We start from the raw sequence: 21321 nt of genomic DNA on the forward strand, positions 1-21321 counted from the left end.
TCAGTATATTAACAGAAAGCTTCAGGGAGTCGTTGTTTATACTTATCGATATGTTTAGCTGTTGAGGATCCAATAATTGTCTTATATACTGTACCACAGTCATGTGCTGTATTATCAGGTATCAGTGTTAACTAAAACTGTTCGCATTTGGGGGAAAAGTAAGATGCTTTTGTCCTTTGAAAATGGAAGACCTGGTTGAATTAAATCATATGTTAATACCGATCTGAGGTCCAAGAGCCTTTATTCCTATAACCAGGATCTTTACTTTAATTTTCATTGTCCAGTTTCTGCAAAATCCAGATTTTATAAGACCATCTGTACAAGTGTACTGAAAATGAGAATTGTTGCCTTTCGAATGTGGACCTCTGAAGATTATAAATTAGAATAATTATATGGAGAACGGTCCTGTTTTGTCCTGTTTGATATGTTACAAAGAGAAGTATGAATACAGTCCTTGTATAACAGAAGTATGTTGTGTATACAAAGTGATAAAGTGAGGGAGATATTACTATGTAACAGTTTGGACATTTATCTACTTATAGATCTATTTACAAATCAGAGACATTTTATATAGAGAGTTGTTTTGTGACATTGCTGGGCTATTTTAAAAAAAATATTTCAATTGATTCAATTTCTTTCATTCTCTGTGTAGAAAAAAGTTTCATATTTTTGTAACAAATGTCAAAGGAAGGTGTGCCACCTTTTTTTTTAATACTTTCTTTTCCTTTGTGTTTGGAAAGAAAACTGCTTTCAGGATTTCTGATGTCTGTATCTTGGTAGCGCACTGGCAAGGAAAGACATATTAATACTTTCTCCACCAAAACTAGTATATTATACACGTGCTCTGAATATATTGCTGTTGGCTGAACAAGTCTGAACATGTCTGACTTAGCTTATTCTGGCAGTTTTTAAGAGATAGAAGTTTAAGGTTTCTGTTAAAGACGTGCTTTGGGCCACAGAGGAATGTGAATTAGAGACAGCATTGTGGAATTTCAGGTATAAGGTATGCTGAGAAACAACGAGCTTATAGTTACAGACACTGAAAGAGGTAATTTCTGTCCCCTGTCCCTGTCAGTCTACAAGTTTCAGTTTTTTGAAAGCAGATATGATTGATTACATGCTGCATATAAAAGCAGTAAAATGAACCTGAAAAATGCAAGCTGTACCATTCACGTCCTCTTTTTCCTGCGTCAAAGCTACTTTTCTTTTTTCGACATGCCAGTTGGAGTTGTATAGAAGCAAAATTGTTGTCCTGTCGGTATATCAAAGCACTCATAGCTCAGATTTTTTAAATGAGCTTTTATAATCTCTAAAACCATCTTACACCCAGGAAGCACTAACCCAAAAAAATATCACTTGCCTTTGTAAGGACTGTACTTGTATGTACTTTGATGAATAAATCTGCAAAAATCAGATGTTTTTGCTAGTATACGTAAATGCCTGACAGAACTTGTACAAAACAAAATCTCATAGGGGCTGTCTGTCCTAGTTTGAGGGTTCGAATTAAGAAATGCTTGCTTTCGTATTTCGGTAGCTTTGAAAGATAGAAAAGAAGATAGATGTTTACAGTTTATCTGAGATCTGTCTCCCCAGGAGCATGACATTTTATTTATACACATTGCAAGGAGTTACAAACGAACAAAAAGCCCCTTCCTTAATTAGGGTTAACGTCTGTTTCCGGCGCCAGCTCTTTGTTGTCAGGTAGTTTCGGTGGTCAGGCTCGTTTGTGGTTTTGAGGGAGCCAGAAACTATAGATTTGAATTAACAGCATTTCAGCTGCGCCGGGGAAGCACTATGGGACCATCATTGTGAAGAATAAACCCTGTATAAGTGTCAACCAGAAATAAGATGTCAGAAATCTCATATTGTGATGAAGTATAAACTTTTTCCATCTTTTTCAAGACCAAAATCATTACCACAACATTCAGTTTTTTAAAAGGTGGAGCAGTAATAGCAGAAATGGAAAATGTTATTTTTCATTGTTTTGTTAAATAGTGTTTTACATGAAAGAACTGATATCACATTCAAGGTTACCTAGGTAGGAAGTATACTATAAGACCCCAGAGAGCGAAGAGGGAGAATGACTACCGTAGTATTAGTTATTGATATGTGACTGATTCTTCCAACATTGTTGTATTTCAATCAACTGGCCAGACAAAATGGCAGATGAATCAAAAGCAATAAATTACTGAAAGGAAATTGGAGCTCAGCACATAATTGGTAACAGCTGTAAATAAGGTAAAGTATTACCATTACATGGGCTTGTAGTACAAGAGATTTCAATAGAAGAATGAACAGCGATTTGCTCTGTTGTTGTGGGAGCTGGCAGGTATACAGGTTTGTAAGCTGATCACGTGACAAATCAAATGACTCCAATTTAGTTTCACTTTCTCTTTTTTAGGTTATTTCAAGGATTATATATTCACTGATCTCAGCAGGAATAATGGTCCTGTAGCTTTCAAGTGCTTAGAACCACTTTCTGTTCAACTCAGTTGTGAGGTACTAGTGACCTTGTGCCATGTCCTTGGACACCTTCCAAAATAGTTTTCATATGCAGGAATCTGCATGCTGAGTGCTAAAATACTTGACATGTGTAAGTCTAATATTTTAAGCCAAGTTTTATGTGAATCGCACAATTGCGTGTCTTGTATAATTTTTGATTGTGTCTGGCCTATGCCATTATAAGCATGGGTTAGGTTGCTGAAATCACAAACCCTTTCTTCTGTTTTCTTGCAGATGGAATGAATGAAAATCATATAGGTAAGATGCCTTTTATAATAATTCTTTGTATTTATATGGTGCTTTCCATCTACAGGGATCCTAAAGCATTTTACACATAGGAGGGTAACTACTTCTCCTGTCTCTGAAGAGCTGCCCCCATCTGGGTTTTGCACGCCAGTCCTTCTGTCTCAGCAGCTCAACTCCGCAGTGTGTCAGGCAGAAGTGAGAAATTGACTCGCCAACTTAATTAAGGCAGAACTTTAGGGAGGCCAGATTGTGCAAGCCCACAATAGAGTTGAAATGAGCCAGGACACTGTGGTTAACTACCCCCTCTCTTTCAAAAAAGTGCCATGGGATCTTTCATAGTAGTCAGGATCCCAGCTGAATGTCTCAATTGAGGAATGTTACCTCCTACAACACAGCCCCTGCTCACTAGAGTGTAGGTGTGGCAACTCGGACAGGATAACAGAGCGCCACCTACTGGCCTACCCACACTGCTTGCAGAAACGTGGACTTCCTCAGGGGTGTCCAATCCCAGCACAGTGCAGGCCCAGCCTTGAGATCCTACCTCTCCTCTAAGATGCTTTTAGTGATATAATTTAATTAAGGGAGTTATGTGGGTTGACTGGATATTTGTTTGCCTCTATTTCATTTTCTTATAAAAAAGCATTAGTTTAGTGCTGAATGTATTCAGTAATTCGATTTAATGTGTTCCCTTGAAAATACGCTAAAATCTTTTTCTTGTTTTCCAACTGAGTGTGGCTCAGTGTCCAGTAGTGTTGTGGTCCATTGCAGCTTTTCTGTCCTGCTTCTTTATACTTTTTAACACAACTTATTGAGAAATCTTTGACGTTTTGCTCGATGTAAAGAATTCTACAAAACATTTTCAACGAGAAGTGGCACCACTGTTACGCCTCCAATCACATTTTTCAGTCCCTAGGTTTTTCCTCTAATACAAAGGCTCATCGCCGCCAACTTGGTCTTTACATGTTAATGGGAATCAGTTCGGGGAGACTGAGGGGCGATGACGAACCACGAAGTTAACTCTTACAGCAGACAATTTTAACATTTTTCTCATTTTTAAATAGTACTAATTCTACTGCATTAACTCCCACAAAAGGAATCTCAGACTTCAAGGACTGGAGGAGATACAATGCAGAGGATGGCGTGAGATAAATGTACTTACTCTCTTTTCCCCTTATTGATTACACTAGTGATCTTTACTTTTATCAAATTGCTTGAATAAATAGAACTATCCTCTTCCTTGCAGTACCTATGGTATAAAACATTAACAGCCCGTACAGAAGCAGGACTGCCTCAAACAGTGGTTGAAGATAATGTATATGCGTCATGGCTGTGAAAGTCACAGACAGCACAGAGGGTGCATTTTGTTTGCAGTTTTTTGAAAGGGGAATGACTTGTCGCCATTTTGATGCATTCTTTGATGTGCATCCGTATTTTTTCCCGTCAAAGTTCTGAGATTGAGGAGGAAAAGGGCTGGAATGGGTTTGCATACATGTGAAATAAAACTCTTGTGATTTTTCCTTTCTTTGAGCCTTTTTAGTCCCAATGCTTAAAGTGTCCGTGCATGGCTAGTTATTAAAATGTTCTGTGGTTTTACGATTCCAAACAACAGTGTAGTTGAATGTAGTTTGATTGCATTTCCTGAACGTTTTTTTTTCCTCTGCGGGTTGGGTCTTAAAGCGTAAAACTGCATTCCTTTCCACTTTGCAGGCTAGCCAATCCCAACCTGAAAACCAATCAGAGGCTTAAGCCTTATCTTTCATGGTGATGTTTAGTTTTGAGAACAAGACATTGCAGTCAGTTGACATCTTGTGGTTACTACTGTCATGCTAACAGCAACAACTGAATCGCCAGTGACCTGCAAGTACAGTATATGTGTAGGTCTGATAACACTGCAGCCACCACATTGTAACCGCGTAATAAATCTTTTAATTAAAGCGAATCTTATTGGGGTCATTGTGAAAGTATTTGTGAAATCTTTATAATATTAGGGGATGTTTACTGGTTGTACAGACAAAATAGGAAACTGGGAAAATAAATTATTAGGCTGTTTGGGGTTTCAGATGTTTTTTCCATGTTTCACAGTAGATGCAGCACTTCTTTATTCTTGGTTTGTCAAGAAGTATTCTAATTATCTATAAATGTTCAAAGGATTGTTGCGGAGAAATTCCTTGAGGATTTGTTCTGAATCCAAGCAGTTCCTGTAGGGAATTCTTCCCCAGGAAGTGCTTTTTGCAGACTATTAAATGCAGGAAATTTCACCACACTTTGTTGACAGCCTGCTTTCAGCTCAGTACAGCTTTCAGTTTTTCTAATTTTATCACAAAGCCTTTAGAATTAATCTGCCTGGTGCGGAGTATCATATAGTTGTTGAAGGATATGCATTCATGCTTAAAAAAAATCTTTTATCTGTTTCTTTTGAGATTTTTTTTTTTGCATATTCTTGCCTTGCACATATCAATGGATATATAATATGGGTTGGGGCAAGGAACTACAGAGAAATTCAAAAAGACTAGCAACTGTAAAGGAAGTGGGGAGAATCCAAAGGGATTCTGTAAATCATCATACCGTCATCATCATTTCCTGAGCGCTTACTCCTGGCAAGGGTTGCAGTGGAAACAGGGCTGAGGAGGGCAGACCAGACCTCGCTTTCCCCAGCAACAGTCTCCAGCTTCTGGGGGTCTCCCAGGCCAGCTGAGAGATATAATCCCCCCAGTGTGTCCTGGGTCTCTTCCCAGTTGGCCATGCCTGGTACACCTCCAGCGAGGGGGGACCAGGGAGGGGGCATCCTCACCAGATGCCTGAGCCACCCCAGCTGGGCTCTCTCGATCCAGACGAGCAGCGACTCGACTCCAAGGGCCCCCCACACTGCCAGTCTCCTCACTCTGATATACAACACCGAATGGAAATGTTTTTGCCAGGAGGAACAAAATACACCAAAAAAAATAGAAGGGTGTTCACCGACAGGCATTTGTGACGTAACTGGGAGTCACTGCAAGACGACTGACAGAGAGCGAAGTCGACGAACACGACGTTATCGAAGCCAGTGTTCTGAAGAGGCAGGGAGGTCTGTCACTACATCAAGAAAAAAAAAACATTCAGGAACAAAAACGTAACCTGAATAAATGAAGGACCTCACCATCCGGTTTGTTACATTCCTGTGGTGTTAGGAGTATGTAATAGACCACTTCAGATATATCGTATACTGTATAATGTAGTCTCGCTAGAGGGACTGGAGGGTCTCCTCTTGTTGAGATAAAGGTTTACAAGCCCACCCAAGTCACTGCTCGGGGGAAGAGAAGACTCGCATTGCATTGCAGTGTGGTTCATATCAGGTTTCATAGGCTACATGGATTTGCTGTTTGTCCATAAAAATATGTGTATATTTATATATTCTATAAATGGAGTCAGCAGCTTGAAATACGTGTTGGTGGCTGACAGAAGATTCTGAAGTCCCTGTGGTGCAAACACTGTTTCCTCGAGATGTTTCCTCAATCCATGGCAGTTATGGCCCCATACACACAGCTACAGGGCTTTAAGAGTGGTTTCATGAACACCAGGCCAAAGTCAAACACCTTCCACGGCCTCCCCAGTCACCAGATCTGAACACTATTGAATCGATATTGTCGCGGTCGTCATCCCTCCTCTAGAGGGCGCTCCTACCTTTGTTGTATTGTTTTTAGTTTTAGTCCTTTCGCCTGTGTCCCGTCCCCTTTTGGTTATTGAAGCCCGGTGTCTCTGCAGTTCCGGGTTCAGCCTTGGAAGACGGGCGTCTGGCGGCCCGCCTATCACCGGGCTCCGGAGAAGCCCGAGGGCAGAGGCCTTATCCCCAGATGTCCTGACCTTGGAGCCCGGGGCTCTGAGCGTCCAGACCCGTCATGTTTTGATCTCCGGGTTCCTGGTCCTAGTCCCCCATTCCCTGGTTTTAATCGTCTGTGTCTTGGATGGTTCTCCCGGTTCTTGGATTATGGACTGCGCCCTGCTTCCCCTCCCCCACCCATATCACTACGTTCACCGCCACCTGTCTGTCAACCCGACCTAACCCTGCTGTGTCTTTCCCTACTGTCCTTCTCCAGACTCCTCCGGATTATACCGTCACGCATAGGGTCTTACCAGCACGTTTCACGGGAGTCTGACCCGGCTCTCGTGACAAATATGGAAAGTTGTGGAGCTTAGACTGTGGAGTACTTTTCCACCCCAGATCTGAAGGCTTTCCTTTGTGATGAATATCCCACTAGAAACAGTGCAAATCTTGTACAACAGAATCCCAAGAAAGACTGAAGCTGTTCTAATGGCAATGGACAGCCTAACTCCTAAATACCTGTCTCCAGATGTCTCCAGAGATAGGGCTACGTACTGCACAGTGCAGTCATGTCAAGCTCTCTTCACACTCCTCCTTTTCTTGATCCTGAAGGGGTTAATTTTAAGGCACAGAAAAGCATTCTGACAGAAATCGGGACTATAAAACGCAGAACAAACCTGCTGTGAAAGTAACGCTGCCTAAAAATCAGACTGAACTTCATTAAAGCTCCAATTATCATTTAAAAAAATGCCATTTTAACCTTTAAAAGTTGAAACTTGATTGAAAGTTCAAATTTGATTACATCCAATGACAGGGCAGTGCTACAAACTCACTGGTTAAAGTTAACGTTCCACCTTATTTTCTCGAGTTGGATTGGAAAGTGATTCACACAGTTGTAAGGATAATGAGTCAGATTATTAGGGATTAAAGTTGTGTGGTAAGGGGAATCGTAAATGTTTTTTTTTGGTTGGATGTGTCATTTAGGTGGTTATGCAATGTTAAGAAGTTTTAGTTCAGACAGGTACTTTGTTTAACGGCAATGGGTGATAGGCTACCAAATGAGATGTCTCATGTTTTTGAAATGCTGCTTGGCACAATGTAAGCACCCGAGAAGCACAAGCCATTTGGGTTTTAAAATGTTTTGTGAAAGGATGCCCCTTCCCTGGTCAAGACAGTGGGAAAATAAAAACACAACCGCATTGATGGACTTTCATGTAAAAGAGAATATAATATGAGGCTTGCTTTAATTGCAAGGATTGGTGATGCAGTTTCCTGCACAGAGTACGTCTAATGGTTACATTGTGCAACAAAATATATTATTAACTCTCCACCTAAAGCTATAGGATAAATAGTCTGTCATTTTATGCCTGAAATTATGGTACACATTGAGACTTGTAGGAAAGAAATGTATTTGGTTTAAGAAATCCCTCTTTTTTAGATTCAAACTGAAAAAGATGGTTAGATGGCAGTTTTCATTTTATGATTTGCAATTACAGTATATAAGCACTTTCATGAATTTTAATGCCATTCTGCTTTTTGACATACAAGTATGTCTTTTGCAACCTCTGTACACAGTGGCTAAGTTTTTAATAATATTGATAATAACTGTAGATCCTTCAAAAATCACGTTGTATAGCAATTTGAACTTTTACAGCTGAGATTTCACATTCCATCCTCTGTTTTTCATTTCTATTAATTAAACAAAACGTCAAAAAGTAGCTTAATTTAAGTGATATGAAAAGATGCTATTATCTGACCACATTTTCTGTTATAAATGCTATAAGTGTTTATTAACGATAGTAAATTTTAGCTGGAACATTTTCTGATTGATATGTTATTAACTTCCTTGGTAAAGATCAGTGAAATGGAGCTTTAACACTAATTTATTGTGATGACTAAAACAATATCCTGTAAGTGTATTTTAGTATGAGTTGACATTTAGATCAGTTTAACTGGAAATGCTTTCCTGACAGCAGTTATAATGTGCCACAATCACAGCACTAATGGCTGGAAAACCACTATAAGCTTTACAGGGGTCTGCAGCTTATTTGGAACGGCTGGATATTGCCGCACAAAATTTTAAAATGACAACTGTTAACCTATTTCAGATAAAACCATTAAGTGGAAAGATGCATCATTTGTCATTTTGCTTGTGTGACCTATCAAATTTTTTCAGTGGCATTTTTTTATTGATTGAGCCCACGGATAAGTGCAACCAAAACAATTTTTATAATAAAAATGATGCGTTTGCCATACTCCGTAAAAGCTAGGGTGATAGTTACTTTATAGCAAAGACTGGTACTCAATTACCTGTCTTATCTTTACACTGCCGTTTAAAATCAGTCTTTATGAGTCACATCATAAAATTGTGCTACCGGATGCAGGTTCCATCTTGAAGTTCAATTCTCTGTACAGCCGATTAAATTAACCGGCTAGTAAGTCTAGTAATGAGCAGTTGTTTTTTTCTCATGTGTTATGTTTAGACCGCATCATTTTATCAGAAATTGTTTTTGTGTTTTTTCCCCTGTTTGTGTTAATAACTGAGTCAGCTTCTGTCTGTAATAACTGTGTCAACAGGAGAGAGGCTGATGAAATCAAACCGTTTTGCTGTTAAAATGATTTCCGTTCCTGAATGATGCATCTGCCTAATAAATTGGTTGAGATTAGTAGGGCACATTGTATAAGTGAGGGCCACAGCACAAGTGAAATAATGTCGGCATCTTACCAACAAAATCTGTTTTGTCAAAAGATAACTGGAGCAGGAGAATTAGGCTGTACAGCAATGTTTGTGGCTGTTATTTCTGCAGGCGGCGAATATGTGAGGCGTTAATGTAATCTGACAGTTCTGGAGCAAGGAGAAGGCCGGATGAGAAGAAAAGAAAAAGCCTGACCAGTTTTGACTTTAATAATGCAGAACTGAGGAATAAAAATAGCCTATTAAAAACGGGTTTTGTCATCGCATTTATTAGAAAAAATACTTTATTCCCCTTTCTAAGGCCTGTACAGTGTGTGGATGTTCTTTGGGCATGTATTCATAGAGAAAAAAAAATATTTTGTGACTTATTAATTGATGAGGAGATATCTTAACAGCACGAAATGATAGATACCAAGCTGAAGTGTGCATACGCACCATAGAAATTCAGACCTCAGACCTAATGGATTTAATGAAATACATATATAACAGAAATGACAGAAAATGCAAACAAAAATACAGATCAATGAATCCCCTTCTTAACTTTGGAGCCGTGATACTGTACACTGTCAAAGAAAAAACATGATAAAAAACGAATATCGGGTATGACCTTTTTGACCATTACCACAATCCTGGCAACAATGAAGCGCAGACCTGATCGCTTGATAGACTGCTGGGGAACTTTAAGCCAGTTCTGTAGAGCTGTGGCCAGCTGGCAGAGATGGGCAGGTTTTGGTTGGATAGCTTTAGTGAATTGGTCCTGCAGATGTTCTATTGGACTTAAATCAGGAGTAAAAGATGGCTTCAATAAGATCCTCCAACACAACATGTGGAGGTACTGGAAGATGAATGCTCTTATCTCGTCCTGCAGTGGTGAAGTGGGCTGTACCAGTTTGCGGACAGTGTCTTGCCACTGCCGGTCTAAAACATAGGAAATAGTTGCTGGGTGAACATATTTATAAACAGGAACGTATCTTAAATATTGTAAATCTTACAGTACTGTGTGAATCTTTGACTCAATTTAATTGTTCTAAATTGTACAGTAAATCAAATGTTTCTACCATGATGAGCTGCTGACATGTGCTATTAATATAGTTAAAAAGGTATACCTATGTTTATCTGGCGGTGTGTGTTTACCCAGAATCGGACAAAAGCAAGTGGAATCCAACAGATTTGGCCTTGAAGAATTTTCCAGTACATTCTCTCTTGCAGCAGGACATGTGCACTTCAAACATGATTGAAAGACTATGAGAAGAACAAAATGCAAAATGCAGTAAAACCCACAAACTGTTTTATAACCTCTTATTTGAACGTTTTTACACCGCCTGTTGATTACGTATTTTTTCATGAAAGAAACTGTTACAACAGTAATATGTTTTACAATAAAAGATTGCAGCTCCTATTAACCCAAACATTTCTACAACACCTTGTTGATTTAAACTTAACTCATGCTCAAATATAATCAATCTACTTCCCTAGTTGAGTAATATTCTGTAAACTACACAGTTTGGATACAATGTATGGTTCAGTAAACATTTGCCTGTGTCATTTCAATGTCAGTGTATTTTGAAGTCACAAAACAGTAAAAGGAACTGTTTCTTTAAAAAAATCGAGTACAGCATAGCTGAAAGGGGTCTTTTTTTGGATATCCAACTGCCAAAGCAAACATGGTTATCAGCTGAGCTTTGTTTGCCACAGTTCAATGAGTTCAGCAAGCACAGTTCAACAAGTTTAGTCCATTTCCAACGGGACTTTTCTTGAATCTTTCCTCCAGAAATGACACGTCAATAAATCGTCGTCCTCTTACTTATGCTGTCTTTGTCTATGAGGCCGGCCATTGAAAAGAGTGAAGAAGGCCTTGTTATTGACCAACGCGATTAAAAATGGCTTTCTGGGATATAGAATATATATCAAATATAGAAAGAATTCAAACAGCAAGTGGGCCAAAAGCGACTGGCTTAAATATAGTGTTGAAAGTGTTGAAGTGTTGAAAAACAGTGCAAAGATAAAACACTAGCCCCTGTTAATGCTAAAAGTTATTTAGCAGCACTGCACCCGTCTTGCTTTTAATTATAGAGAAAGAAACTTTTGGGTAACAGCAAAGATTGTGCTCAATTTCTTTGATTATCATATTCAACTACACCTGGACTCTCAAGTGATTAACAGGGCACCAGTAAATTGAAGAGGTTGTGTAGTGTAAATACGCAACCAAAGCATAACAATAATGTATTTAAATCCTTAAAACACGGCAGTGCTGGGATCTGCAGTGTACAAAGTGGTATTTCTAAGTGCTGTTGCTCTTCGGTATTTTCTTAATGTTTTATTTAGTTCAGTCACCATCTGTAGACCACTTAAGCAAGCATGTTCTGTGATCATCTGCTTTACCCTCTAGCTATCTAAAATCTAAATGTGTAAAACTATAAACATTTTTTTGCTACCGCTTACAAAAGTAGCATGCACAGTATTATTATTTTCTTAGTTGTAATTGTAGAAACAACTGAGACACAAGTTTCCCATCTATAACGGTGCTGGGTTAAAGCCCTTTCTTTGTATGCTGAAATACTGATTGTTTATCAAGATCAGACTGCTTTAAAGACTTAACTACTAGGTTATCAGAGTTAGATAGTAAATAGGCTTCTGTGTGTCCAGAATTTTGCAGTCTGTGGGACTTAAAGAGGAACTGTAAATATCCCACATGTGCATGGCACATAGTTTTAAATAACAAATTATCTATGAAGTTCAGGTGGGGAGCTCCGTCAGCATGCGTAGGCTGCAAGGGATCAAGTGATAGGTTTATTCCATGCTGAAAAGAGAAGAAAGAAAACACAACGTTTCGGCCGTGGAGCCTTCTTCAGGTGTGCTGCCTGTTCTATACACAAAAATATGTTAACTATGGGTATGAGAAAACTGACCATTTTCGAGGGTACAAGGGTGTGCTGATGAGACATTTACCATCAAAATACCATAATTAAACTCTTAATCAAGGCCGTTTGGCGAACTAATTTCTGTTAAGTAGTGATGTTACCTCTTTTTTATCCTGCCAAAGGGCCATACTGTACACTAAAGTTTTCAGGACCAAAAATGATAACTGGCATCTTGGTGAAGGATTTAGAGCACATACATATAACATATAATGTCTAAAGAGATGGAGCAAAAAATCAAGAAGATTCTGAGGTTTTGTTTCAGGAAGCAGCCTGTTTTTCCTGCAGTCTGCAAAAATGCATCTCATTTGAAATATCCAAAAATTAACTTAAGCCTCTTTCTTCTTAAAATTATTGTAGTTATGACCAGAGTGCAACACTGCATTATGTTGTAAATATGCAGTTTATTTTTTGTGTGTGTGTGCTTCAAATTCCTGCAGAATCGGAAAGTCTAAATTATTCAGTACCAGTTTCCAAAATATCTAACTTCATTTGTAGGAGGAAGCAGATTTTTGTTTTGTTTTGTCTTGGTTAGCTCCTGGTATGATGACTGTCAGCTATTCATACACCTCAACAGTTGACGTGATTAAAGTGTACAGAAGTGTACAGAAGCTTTTTAAACAAAGTAACAAGGTAAAATGAAGTGAATAATACTGATTTTACTGTATTTAAAGATACAGATAGTAATGCTGAACTCTTCTGAGGCAGTACCCACGTTGGAGTAGTTTAACGGACAAATCAGAAAACGCTGTTATAACGTGAATTCCAGCAGATTCAAAATGTTTCAGTATTATAACAGTAAAAGAAAAGTGAACATTCAAGTAGGTGGTTTGAAACGTAGTATGGATTTGACGTCGAAAGATGAAGAATTAGTGAGTTTGCTGGTTAAATTTGTAGATACAGAAATAGTAGAAGAGACAAACAGAAGCAGCTGCAAAGGATATTGAGAAAGACTGCGTATGGATTGGGCTGAGACTGGGTAAATAAAATTTGATGTTGACAAGTGCACTAAATCTCATTAGGAAGCAGGAACACATACCACGTGTATCATTGGTGATTTTCAGCTACATGAATCTAAGCAGGAGAGGGATCTGGGTGTTTATGTTGGTTCTTTTATGTCCTCTTCAAGGGAAAGCAGTAAAAAAATCAAACAATTTGTGGAATTCAAATGGGAGTTATGATCAAGGTTAACAACACAGTAGTAAGACCTCATTTAGAATATTGTGTTCAGATTTTGACATTATACTACAAAGGGAATATAGCCTTAGAGTTTAAAGACAACATACAAGAATAGTTCCTGCTCTTTGGGAGACCGGAGGAAATTGTATCCAAGAATATAAAATTGTAACAGGGGATGTATGCCTAGGTAGGTACAGTATGTTGTGAAATGATACTAAACAGATAACCAGAGTAATTATTCTGACAGTGATTGCATTGTCAGTGTTTTTAAATAACATGGCAATCATGTTTATTATTTGTCGGTTCCATGTTCCGATTTGAAAAGCTACGTTATTAATAAAATATGTTCACTTTTAACATAAAGTGTGTCTGTATTCCATTCTTAAATGAATAAATGTAAACACTGAAGAGCAACAAATGATACCCGTCCCAAAAAATTTAATCTACCATCTAGGGGTTTTTATGTTTAAAAAGAACGCGACAAGAGATTGTTGGAGAGGGTGTTTGTAAAGTTGTGTTCTCTCCAGGTTCCTGCATTTAAGAATACATCACCAAGTGCTTTATAAAGAAGCAGCATCACTGATGAATTGAGATTATCATTTGTTTTAGCATTTTAACACAATACAACTTTGTGCAACACAACGTTTAAGTTCTTGAAAGTGACTGCAATCCAAAACGTCTATGCACACACATGAGGAATAGGGTAAGGCAATCAAGTCTAACTTTTGTCCCATCAATACCAATAATTAACCAATGCAAAGTCAGGGAATAACAAAGTATATAAATTAAGGTGTAAAATGTGAATTAGCCTTTTTTAAACTGATAAAATAATTTCGAGCACCTGGGATCTAAAAAGTTGATACAACATCGTGGTGCACAGCTTGTAACCTCACGATCCGCAGAAGCAGAACCTCTTGCGACCTTCTCGTTGTCCAGCCCCACTTGCTTCTTGGAGTTTTCAAACCAACCTGGGCTTCTTCTCTCCCCCCGCTAAGTGGTGGTCTCGCAGCCTTTTCAGGAATCACTGGTCCATTAAGAGGAACGTTTTTCCAACTTAATGATCCTCAATCCAGAAGCTCAAAGTGTTCTCCTTCTTCTTCACTGACGGGATTTCTGTGGCTCGCGTACAACACCATAGCACTCACAGGAGCACCAACTTGCCCTTAGTTTCTCTTCACTTTTCTTAATATACCTCACTTTATGTTCCTGAAGTACGTTCGTTTATTTTTAGATTTTTATGATGATCAGTTCAGTTAGGTTGACTCCTTTAACCATGACATGACACAAAACTGTGAAAAACGTATGTGATGCATCCAAAACCTGTGAGGGTAAACTGTTATAGCTAATGTGGAGCATCATGGGATATTCTGTCTTCCATGTCTGTAAAAGTGAAGTGCAGAAGAAACCAAAATAGTGAAGTGGAACAGCTGTCAACGCAGAGCGGGTGAAGACTGAACTTGGGGGCGTTGTGGAAGCACCCAGTGGTGGAGATCCCACACTCACTGAGATCGGGAAGCACAAGTCAATCCTGGTGTTTTCTTGCGACTCAGGAATTTGAGTCACAGTTACGTGCTACAGTAGATCCTGCTGCCATCCCTCACCACAAAGTCTCTTTGACACCCTCTTTCGGTGTCCTGACACTACTGAAGATTTGTGTCCAGCCACTTTGAGCATCCGTCTGAAGGGTTCAATAAAAGGCATCAACTTTATTTCTCAAGCAAAAGGGATAGCAGTTACCTAGATAGCTTCAGTTCAATTGTAATTTGGGGCTAAAACGTGCATAAAAATAAGAAAGTATGCAGAATCTATTGCTGCCTTTGAGATTAAGTTGAAGTTTGAAACGGGCGTCTATATTTATCTTGCCTATAAGCAGAAAGCAAATTTCCTTCCACTTACAGTGCTGGTTGAACCGGTGGATCCCACCCTTTCTCCGACAGATGCCCTCATTGTGAGGTTTTGGGATTTGCCCAAGGAATGCCAGCAGTAGAGGAATGCTTTCATGTGGTGAGCACCATGCTGTCCCACAGCAGAGCTGAGTAAGACTGTATGGTAATGTTAGAGGGATGTGACTTGTGGAAAAGCTCAAAAGTAGTAAAAGGCCTGCCTGCCAGTCAGAACCACATCTTCTGTCAGAGAAGTAAATATACTTAAGAAATCAGAACGGAGTTCTTAGACTTTTTAGAAGGTGATACAAAGAACAAATTCCTAATACAAGAAATTATAAATGGCCAATAAAGTTATCTTAAAGAAAAATCTACATCATTGAGAGAGAGTTTTCTTTTGATGGCTCGGTATATAATGCAGAACAGACATGTTGCCCAATTTCAGCAGTCTTTCCCTGACTGAGTCATGAACTATCAATCGTGCCAATGTTCCTCATTTCTTAGTGTGATAATCATCATAATCTCGAGAGTCTTTACTTAGTTGTATGCAAAATTTTGCCTTGTCGAGCAGGTAGTGCTGAGACATCGGTGTTTCGGTTTCCAGTAATACATGAGGAATGCAATTACTAAATGAGGGTGTGTTACCACACATCTTTTATCTGCAGTACACAGTGGCAAAGCATGAGGAGCAGTCAAGCCAAGATTCAGAACAATTTCCTTTGCCAAAGAACCAACCAGTTGTGTGCATGTTTCTGATATGGCAGTCCTTCCAAGTTTTTTTTTCTCTCTAAATATCTCAACTATATAATAAAACTCTGATATCCACTTAGTGGTTTCAAGTAGCAGATTTAAAAGCATTGTGTGGTCATGTGCAGGAGTTTGCTCACTGTCAGCCCGGACTTGATAACACTTGGATTTGATGTGGAAACTCGCTAAACAAACGTTCTACCGTTAATGCCCATATGACCAAATGCAATTTTTTTTTTGGAGAAGCTGAAATACTAAGTCTGAGGTAAAATATTTCAGATTGTCTTTATTGTGAAACAAATTGAAGGGCGATTTGGGATTGTGGCACTTTTTTCCTTCTCCGTGTCGTGTGGCGTCTCCCACTGCTTGTGATGCTGTGTGCAGTTTTTTTTCTTATTTTAAAAAAAAAACCCCAACAAAACCGATCCAAGCTGTTCCAAGACAGAAATGAGTGTTCTGTGTTTTCTGCATAATGTCCTCAGAGCATCCCCTGCATACACCTCCTGCCTCCGGCTCTGCTGCCCTTGCTTCATGATGGCGGGGGCTGAGAGCAGGGAGGAGGAGGAGGAGGAGGAGGGTGGGGGGGTGGGGGGATAAGAGTGAGGCAGCTCCACTGGCTCTCTTTCCGGGATTTCGGCCGATGACGCCTGCACCGCTCCAGTCGCACTGTAATTTCCATGGCTCCGTTCTTCAGCTGCTATAATAGACATTATCTTTTGAAGGAGCGACCAAAATTGCCCCTCTGCAACCTGTCATTATATTTTGGCAGCGTAGACTGGCTGGAGTCTCATCCCAAAAAACCTCAGCCACAAGAACAAACAGCTGCTATTTTTAGAGGGTCCCTCCCCGCGGAGGTATTTTAGTGAGGGTGGCCCGCACTGTGGGCCCCTAGGTCCAATCGTGCGGCCCAGATGCTGATGGGAGAACGCTGTTGCCCAGGCTAGTGACAACAGCGGCGGTTGAGCGGCGACGTTGAGCACCAGTGGGATTCAGTTTAGAAGCAGGCAAAGCTGCTTTTTAATTACTTCAAGAGACTGCGAGGATGCTGCAAGGGCTGTGTGCCAGGGAGGCTTTCTCCAGCTCTGCTTCTCAAGGAATGAGCAAGATGGTACACGTTTGACAGTTCATTCCAGACTCCGCATAATAACTTCTTTAAACATTTGGCATGAAAGTGTGGGAGGGCCTGTGAAAGGGTTCTTTTTCTCCATGAAGTTCTCCCCTGCCCCCCCTGTCTATGTCATGCTATATTAGCAGGCAACAATCAGCTCGCTGTCTTGTTTTCCGCAAAGCTGGGGCATCCTGGTGCTCTGTATTGCCCTTCTGCAAGGGTACGGATTCAGAGTTTCTGAGCTTGTCGCAGCTCAGAAATATTGTACATCTTTTCCGTACTGTGCCTCCACAGTCTGCTTTTACCACCTGATTAAGTCTTAGTTCTTGCAGAGCTAAATTCTTTTCAGTATTGTAAAAGAATTGTCTGCTGCCCACTCGAAATGTATATTTAATTTATATTTAATTGTAGTAATACAGTTTTAAAGGATGAAAGTTTCTTTCAGGTAATAAAAATGTGTTCATATCCAGGTCTGATGGAGGACAATTAAATGAGACCCGCGTTATCTTTGTGTCTACAGTACATGGTGGAAGTTTCAGTTGATCCTGTGTTTAATCTTGTCTTGTCTCCCTCTGCTGGTCAAATCGTGCCGTTGCTAGCTCGCGTTCTGGCGGTCGTTTGAATCCTGTAAAGAAGCGATTAAGTGCTTCTGAGGACTTTCATTCCAAGGGATAATCCTCTTTGTGTGTGCGGAGCTCTGCAGTGTCAGTTTGCTTCTTTTTGATTGAGTTCACAGGAAATAAAAAGGCGGCTGCAATTTAGAACTTTTGGGGGGATCAGAATTCAGTAAGCAAAGACAGGTGACGCTGAAAAGTAGATTTTATGCAGAAATCTACATGTGTGTAATTATCGTGTAGAATACGTATTATTAGATTACAGAGCTTGGTACAGGTTAGTTTTTTTTTGCTGGTTCTTATTGTATCTTTTATATTTTGTTTTGGTCCATGGTCATTATGATCAATATGATCATTATGTGATATCTTGTCCCTTCTGGGGCAAAAGAACTGAGTTAAAACCAGTCATAAGCTGGCGATATGAATAACTAGGCCAGATAAGGTTTTATTAAAGTAGCTAATTATGTTGTTGTTTAGCAGCATTACCATTACCGTTAGAAAGTAGTTTGGTAAACATTATTCAGAATACACACAATAACTTCCTAATTGTCTGCCTTGTGCTCAAACAGGTTAGTGCTCTCATTATATTTGAAAACGTCCTGTTTTTTAGTGTTGAAAATGCTTTTAGAATTGTGCTGTTTTTTGTCCTCTGGTCTCATTAAATACACTGAACCATATTGCACTACCTGGTGAACAGTTTTTATTTTAAAATATAGCTACCTGACCATCACAACAACACTTTGCTGAATGTAATTTACAAGCAGAAAAGATTCAGAGAACCTTTGAAGGCCAAATTGTTGGCCTGTAGAAAAGCTTTTACTCTTACTTTTGCAAAATCGCTAAATCTTGGTCTCTCAATCATCTCTGCTCTGCACCCTCAGTACTTACAAAATAGCACTCAGTGAGATATGAGACCTCAAACAGTGGTGCAGAAGACACACTGAACATTCCAGTAATGGTTACCAAAGCATTTTCATGTTTACAAATGTGTTTTAAAAGTTGTTGCAGTGTCAGCCAGACAGTAAATCAAGTTATCTGGTGAAGAGAATTAAAGAAAACACCGAATATCAGTCCATTCACACCTCGTGCACATTTCTGAATACTACCATTCGGTTCCAAAGCCAAATGTTACAACTATTTCAGCTGTTGTTTTTCGGACGGAATATTCTGAAAGGCATGCTTAAGAACTGTATTTTTTCTGTTTTTAATTCTTGGAAATTGTGTTTCCCCAAGAGACTTTGTTACTCGGTAAACCATGACATCCCTAGTTCCTTCTCATAGTAACCTCATGAGTGGCCCATAGATGACCCGCAATTACTGAAATTAATAATTAGTGAAGTGTTAACAAGCTCTGCACATTTCTGCATGGCTTGAATGCCAACTCTGCCCTTTTCTGATAAGCACAGAGCACTCTCTTGTACAATTGCTCTCTTGATATTGTGCACTGAGCAGCTGTCCAGTCCAGTATCTGTAACACTGTAACTGAAAGAGCTTTGCATGATGTGAAAATTAAAATTGAGCTCATGCAGGACAAGAAATCAAGTTTGTTTGGTTAGTGAAAGGAAAGGGCAGGCTCAAATGTTTTCCTAAGTCTGATAAAGAACAAAAAGCCTTTCAGTGGTAGAAAAGAGGTAACTTATTGGTTTCAATTTATGTTTACAATATTCCACCATTAAGAATCAATGAAAAAGGCTCATCTGTCTGAAGAGTTATCTTCATAAAGAATCACCCTTGTCCTGGGTTACATTGTCTGATTGAGTGCTATCAAGACCTTACAGCAGTTCAAACACAAGAAAAAGAAAAGCTGACCATTTTTGTGTGGCAGCAATAATTCTAATTATTGTCATTCTCATTATGTGGTTTTGTATTTTCAGTTTCCAGCTTCAGAGCATGTGAATTTCTCCAAAGTTAAATGCAATGGAAATTGACAAGTAAGATATGTATATGACAGAGCTGCCAGAAAAAAAAAACTCATTGTGGTTAGGGTTTGGTCACTGCCTAGGAAATAAATATCTTGATAGCAGTCTGTGGCATACCTGGAATTCCCAAGGAAAATCTTTGAAAATCTTGGACAGCTGATTGGAAGACAATTGAGTAGAATGTGTGCAATTTCTGACCACTTTGTATTTCAGAATGACACATTATTCTGAAACTGGTGTGGTGCTTTTCTTGTGAATGAGGAACAGGTGGGTTTTCTTGAATATGGTCTGAGTTGGTGGATTCATAAAAAGCAGATAATAGATTCTGCCCAGAGACCTCACCCATCTACATGTACTGTTTCTGTCATTTTGAGTACATGCCTGGACTTTGCCATAGTTCCTGTGGCAACACAAGGTGCAACACAAGGGCATTTGAAAAAAAAATGGTAATAAAAGAATACTGGATAATTACATTCCCCTTGCTTTCGTTCCGAAGCTCTCATTCTTGCTGTAGAAAGCTTTAGAAATACAAAACAGTAACAAAATGCAAAAGTAAGCAAAAGTTATCTGAGTTTTTTATACGTGTAACATTGTGGCTGGTTTATGGAGTTGACAGAAATGCCTCGGATAATAGGAACTAGTGAAGCTTCTGATAGTTTAGTGCAACATCCTCAAGTTATTATAGAGAAATCTGAGGTTTGTGAAACACAAAAGAAGCAGTACTTGATACCTGCCCCAAGGTTTGAGAGCTAAATAAGGCAGTAAATAGTGCACATTCTTACCAGTTGGCTCACAGCTGAACTGATTTTTCAGTTTTAACAGAATAATTCAAATTATTTTAATAGCATTAAATTTATGGAACAATGCATTATCCACTGAACTGCTGTGTGTTGCTGGTATCTGTAGACGACAATGTAAAGGGCGAAACAGGATTCCTCTAGAAAAGACTGCATGAGATTTTTATTGTTAAAATACTGGCACCCAAAGAAGCTAGTAAGTTTGTGTAATCTTTCTAATGTCCATGTGTAACTATATTCAAAGAGCAAGCTGAAGATCTGAAGAATATAGCAGGTGCTCAAAAAGCTGATATGGTACTGTCATTGCATCAGGAGTTTTCTCTGTTTTCAAACGGTGGCTTAGAGGACATAACTACCCAAACTCGAGATTAATCTCCAAAGTACTCATGTACAGTATGTAAAAGCTTTTTCTGTCGCTTATATTTTAGTTAATGTGTAGGCTTTTGAGATTTGTTTTCAGATTTAAGTAATGAAAGATATCCTTGCTTCCTGTGTTCCTTGTTAAAATATGCTATTGTGTAGGTAAGAACATAAGAATGGTTACAATTGAATAGAGTGCCCTATCTGGCCCCTTTGGTACACAATAGTTGATTGATCCATAGCTTGTTCCATACTCCTACAGCCCTTTGTGTAAAGAAGTTCTCAGTTTTAAATGCACGTCCACATTGTTTCCACTTGTGTTGTCTGGTTCACAGTTTGCTGTTTAATCTGAAGAGGTACATCGCATTGACTATCAGTGCCCTTGAGGATTTTGAACACTTGTCTTCTCTGTTCCAGACTGAAAAGCCTAATTTTTTTTTAAGCTCGTAGATCAAGAGGCTCAAATGTTGATGCCTAGAAAAGGGGTGGCTACCACTGGTCCTTGAAAGCCACAATCAGTTTTTATTGGATAAAAATAATATTTTAGTTTTGAA

The 21321-nt window shown here is 39.1% G+C and overlaps 2 protein-coding genes across 9 annotated transcripts in view; both read left to right on the top strand.

Moving 5' to 3' along the window:
- Positions 1 to 21321, top strand: part of LOC148644088 (nuclear receptor subfamily 5 group A member 2-like) — a 313041-nt gene that overhangs the window by 146845 nt on the left and 144875 nt on the right. The window lies entirely within an intron of this gene.
- The window catches only part of LOC148644090 (nuclear receptor subfamily 6 group A member 1-like), a 205399-nt gene that overhangs the window by 123030 nt on the left and 61048 nt on the right, over positions 1 to 21321 (top strand). For all 3 annotated transcript variants that reach the window (XM_088615250.1, XM_088615251.1, XM_088615252.1), the window contains exon 3: positions 2737 to 2760. In XM_088615250.1, coding sequence (XP_088471376.1) covers positions 2737 to 2760 — 24 coding nt within the window. The remainder of the gene's footprint in view (positions 1 to 2736; positions 2761 to 21321) is intronic.

Source organism: Lepisosteus platostomus, chromosome 21, assembly GCF_059453375.1.
Source record: "Lepisosteus platostomus isolate fLepPlt1 chromosome 21, fLepPlt1.hap1, whole genome shotgun sequence".
NCBI classification, from domain to species: Eukaryota; Metazoa; Chordata; class Actinopteri; order Semionotiformes; family Lepisosteidae; genus Lepisosteus; species Lepisosteus platostomus.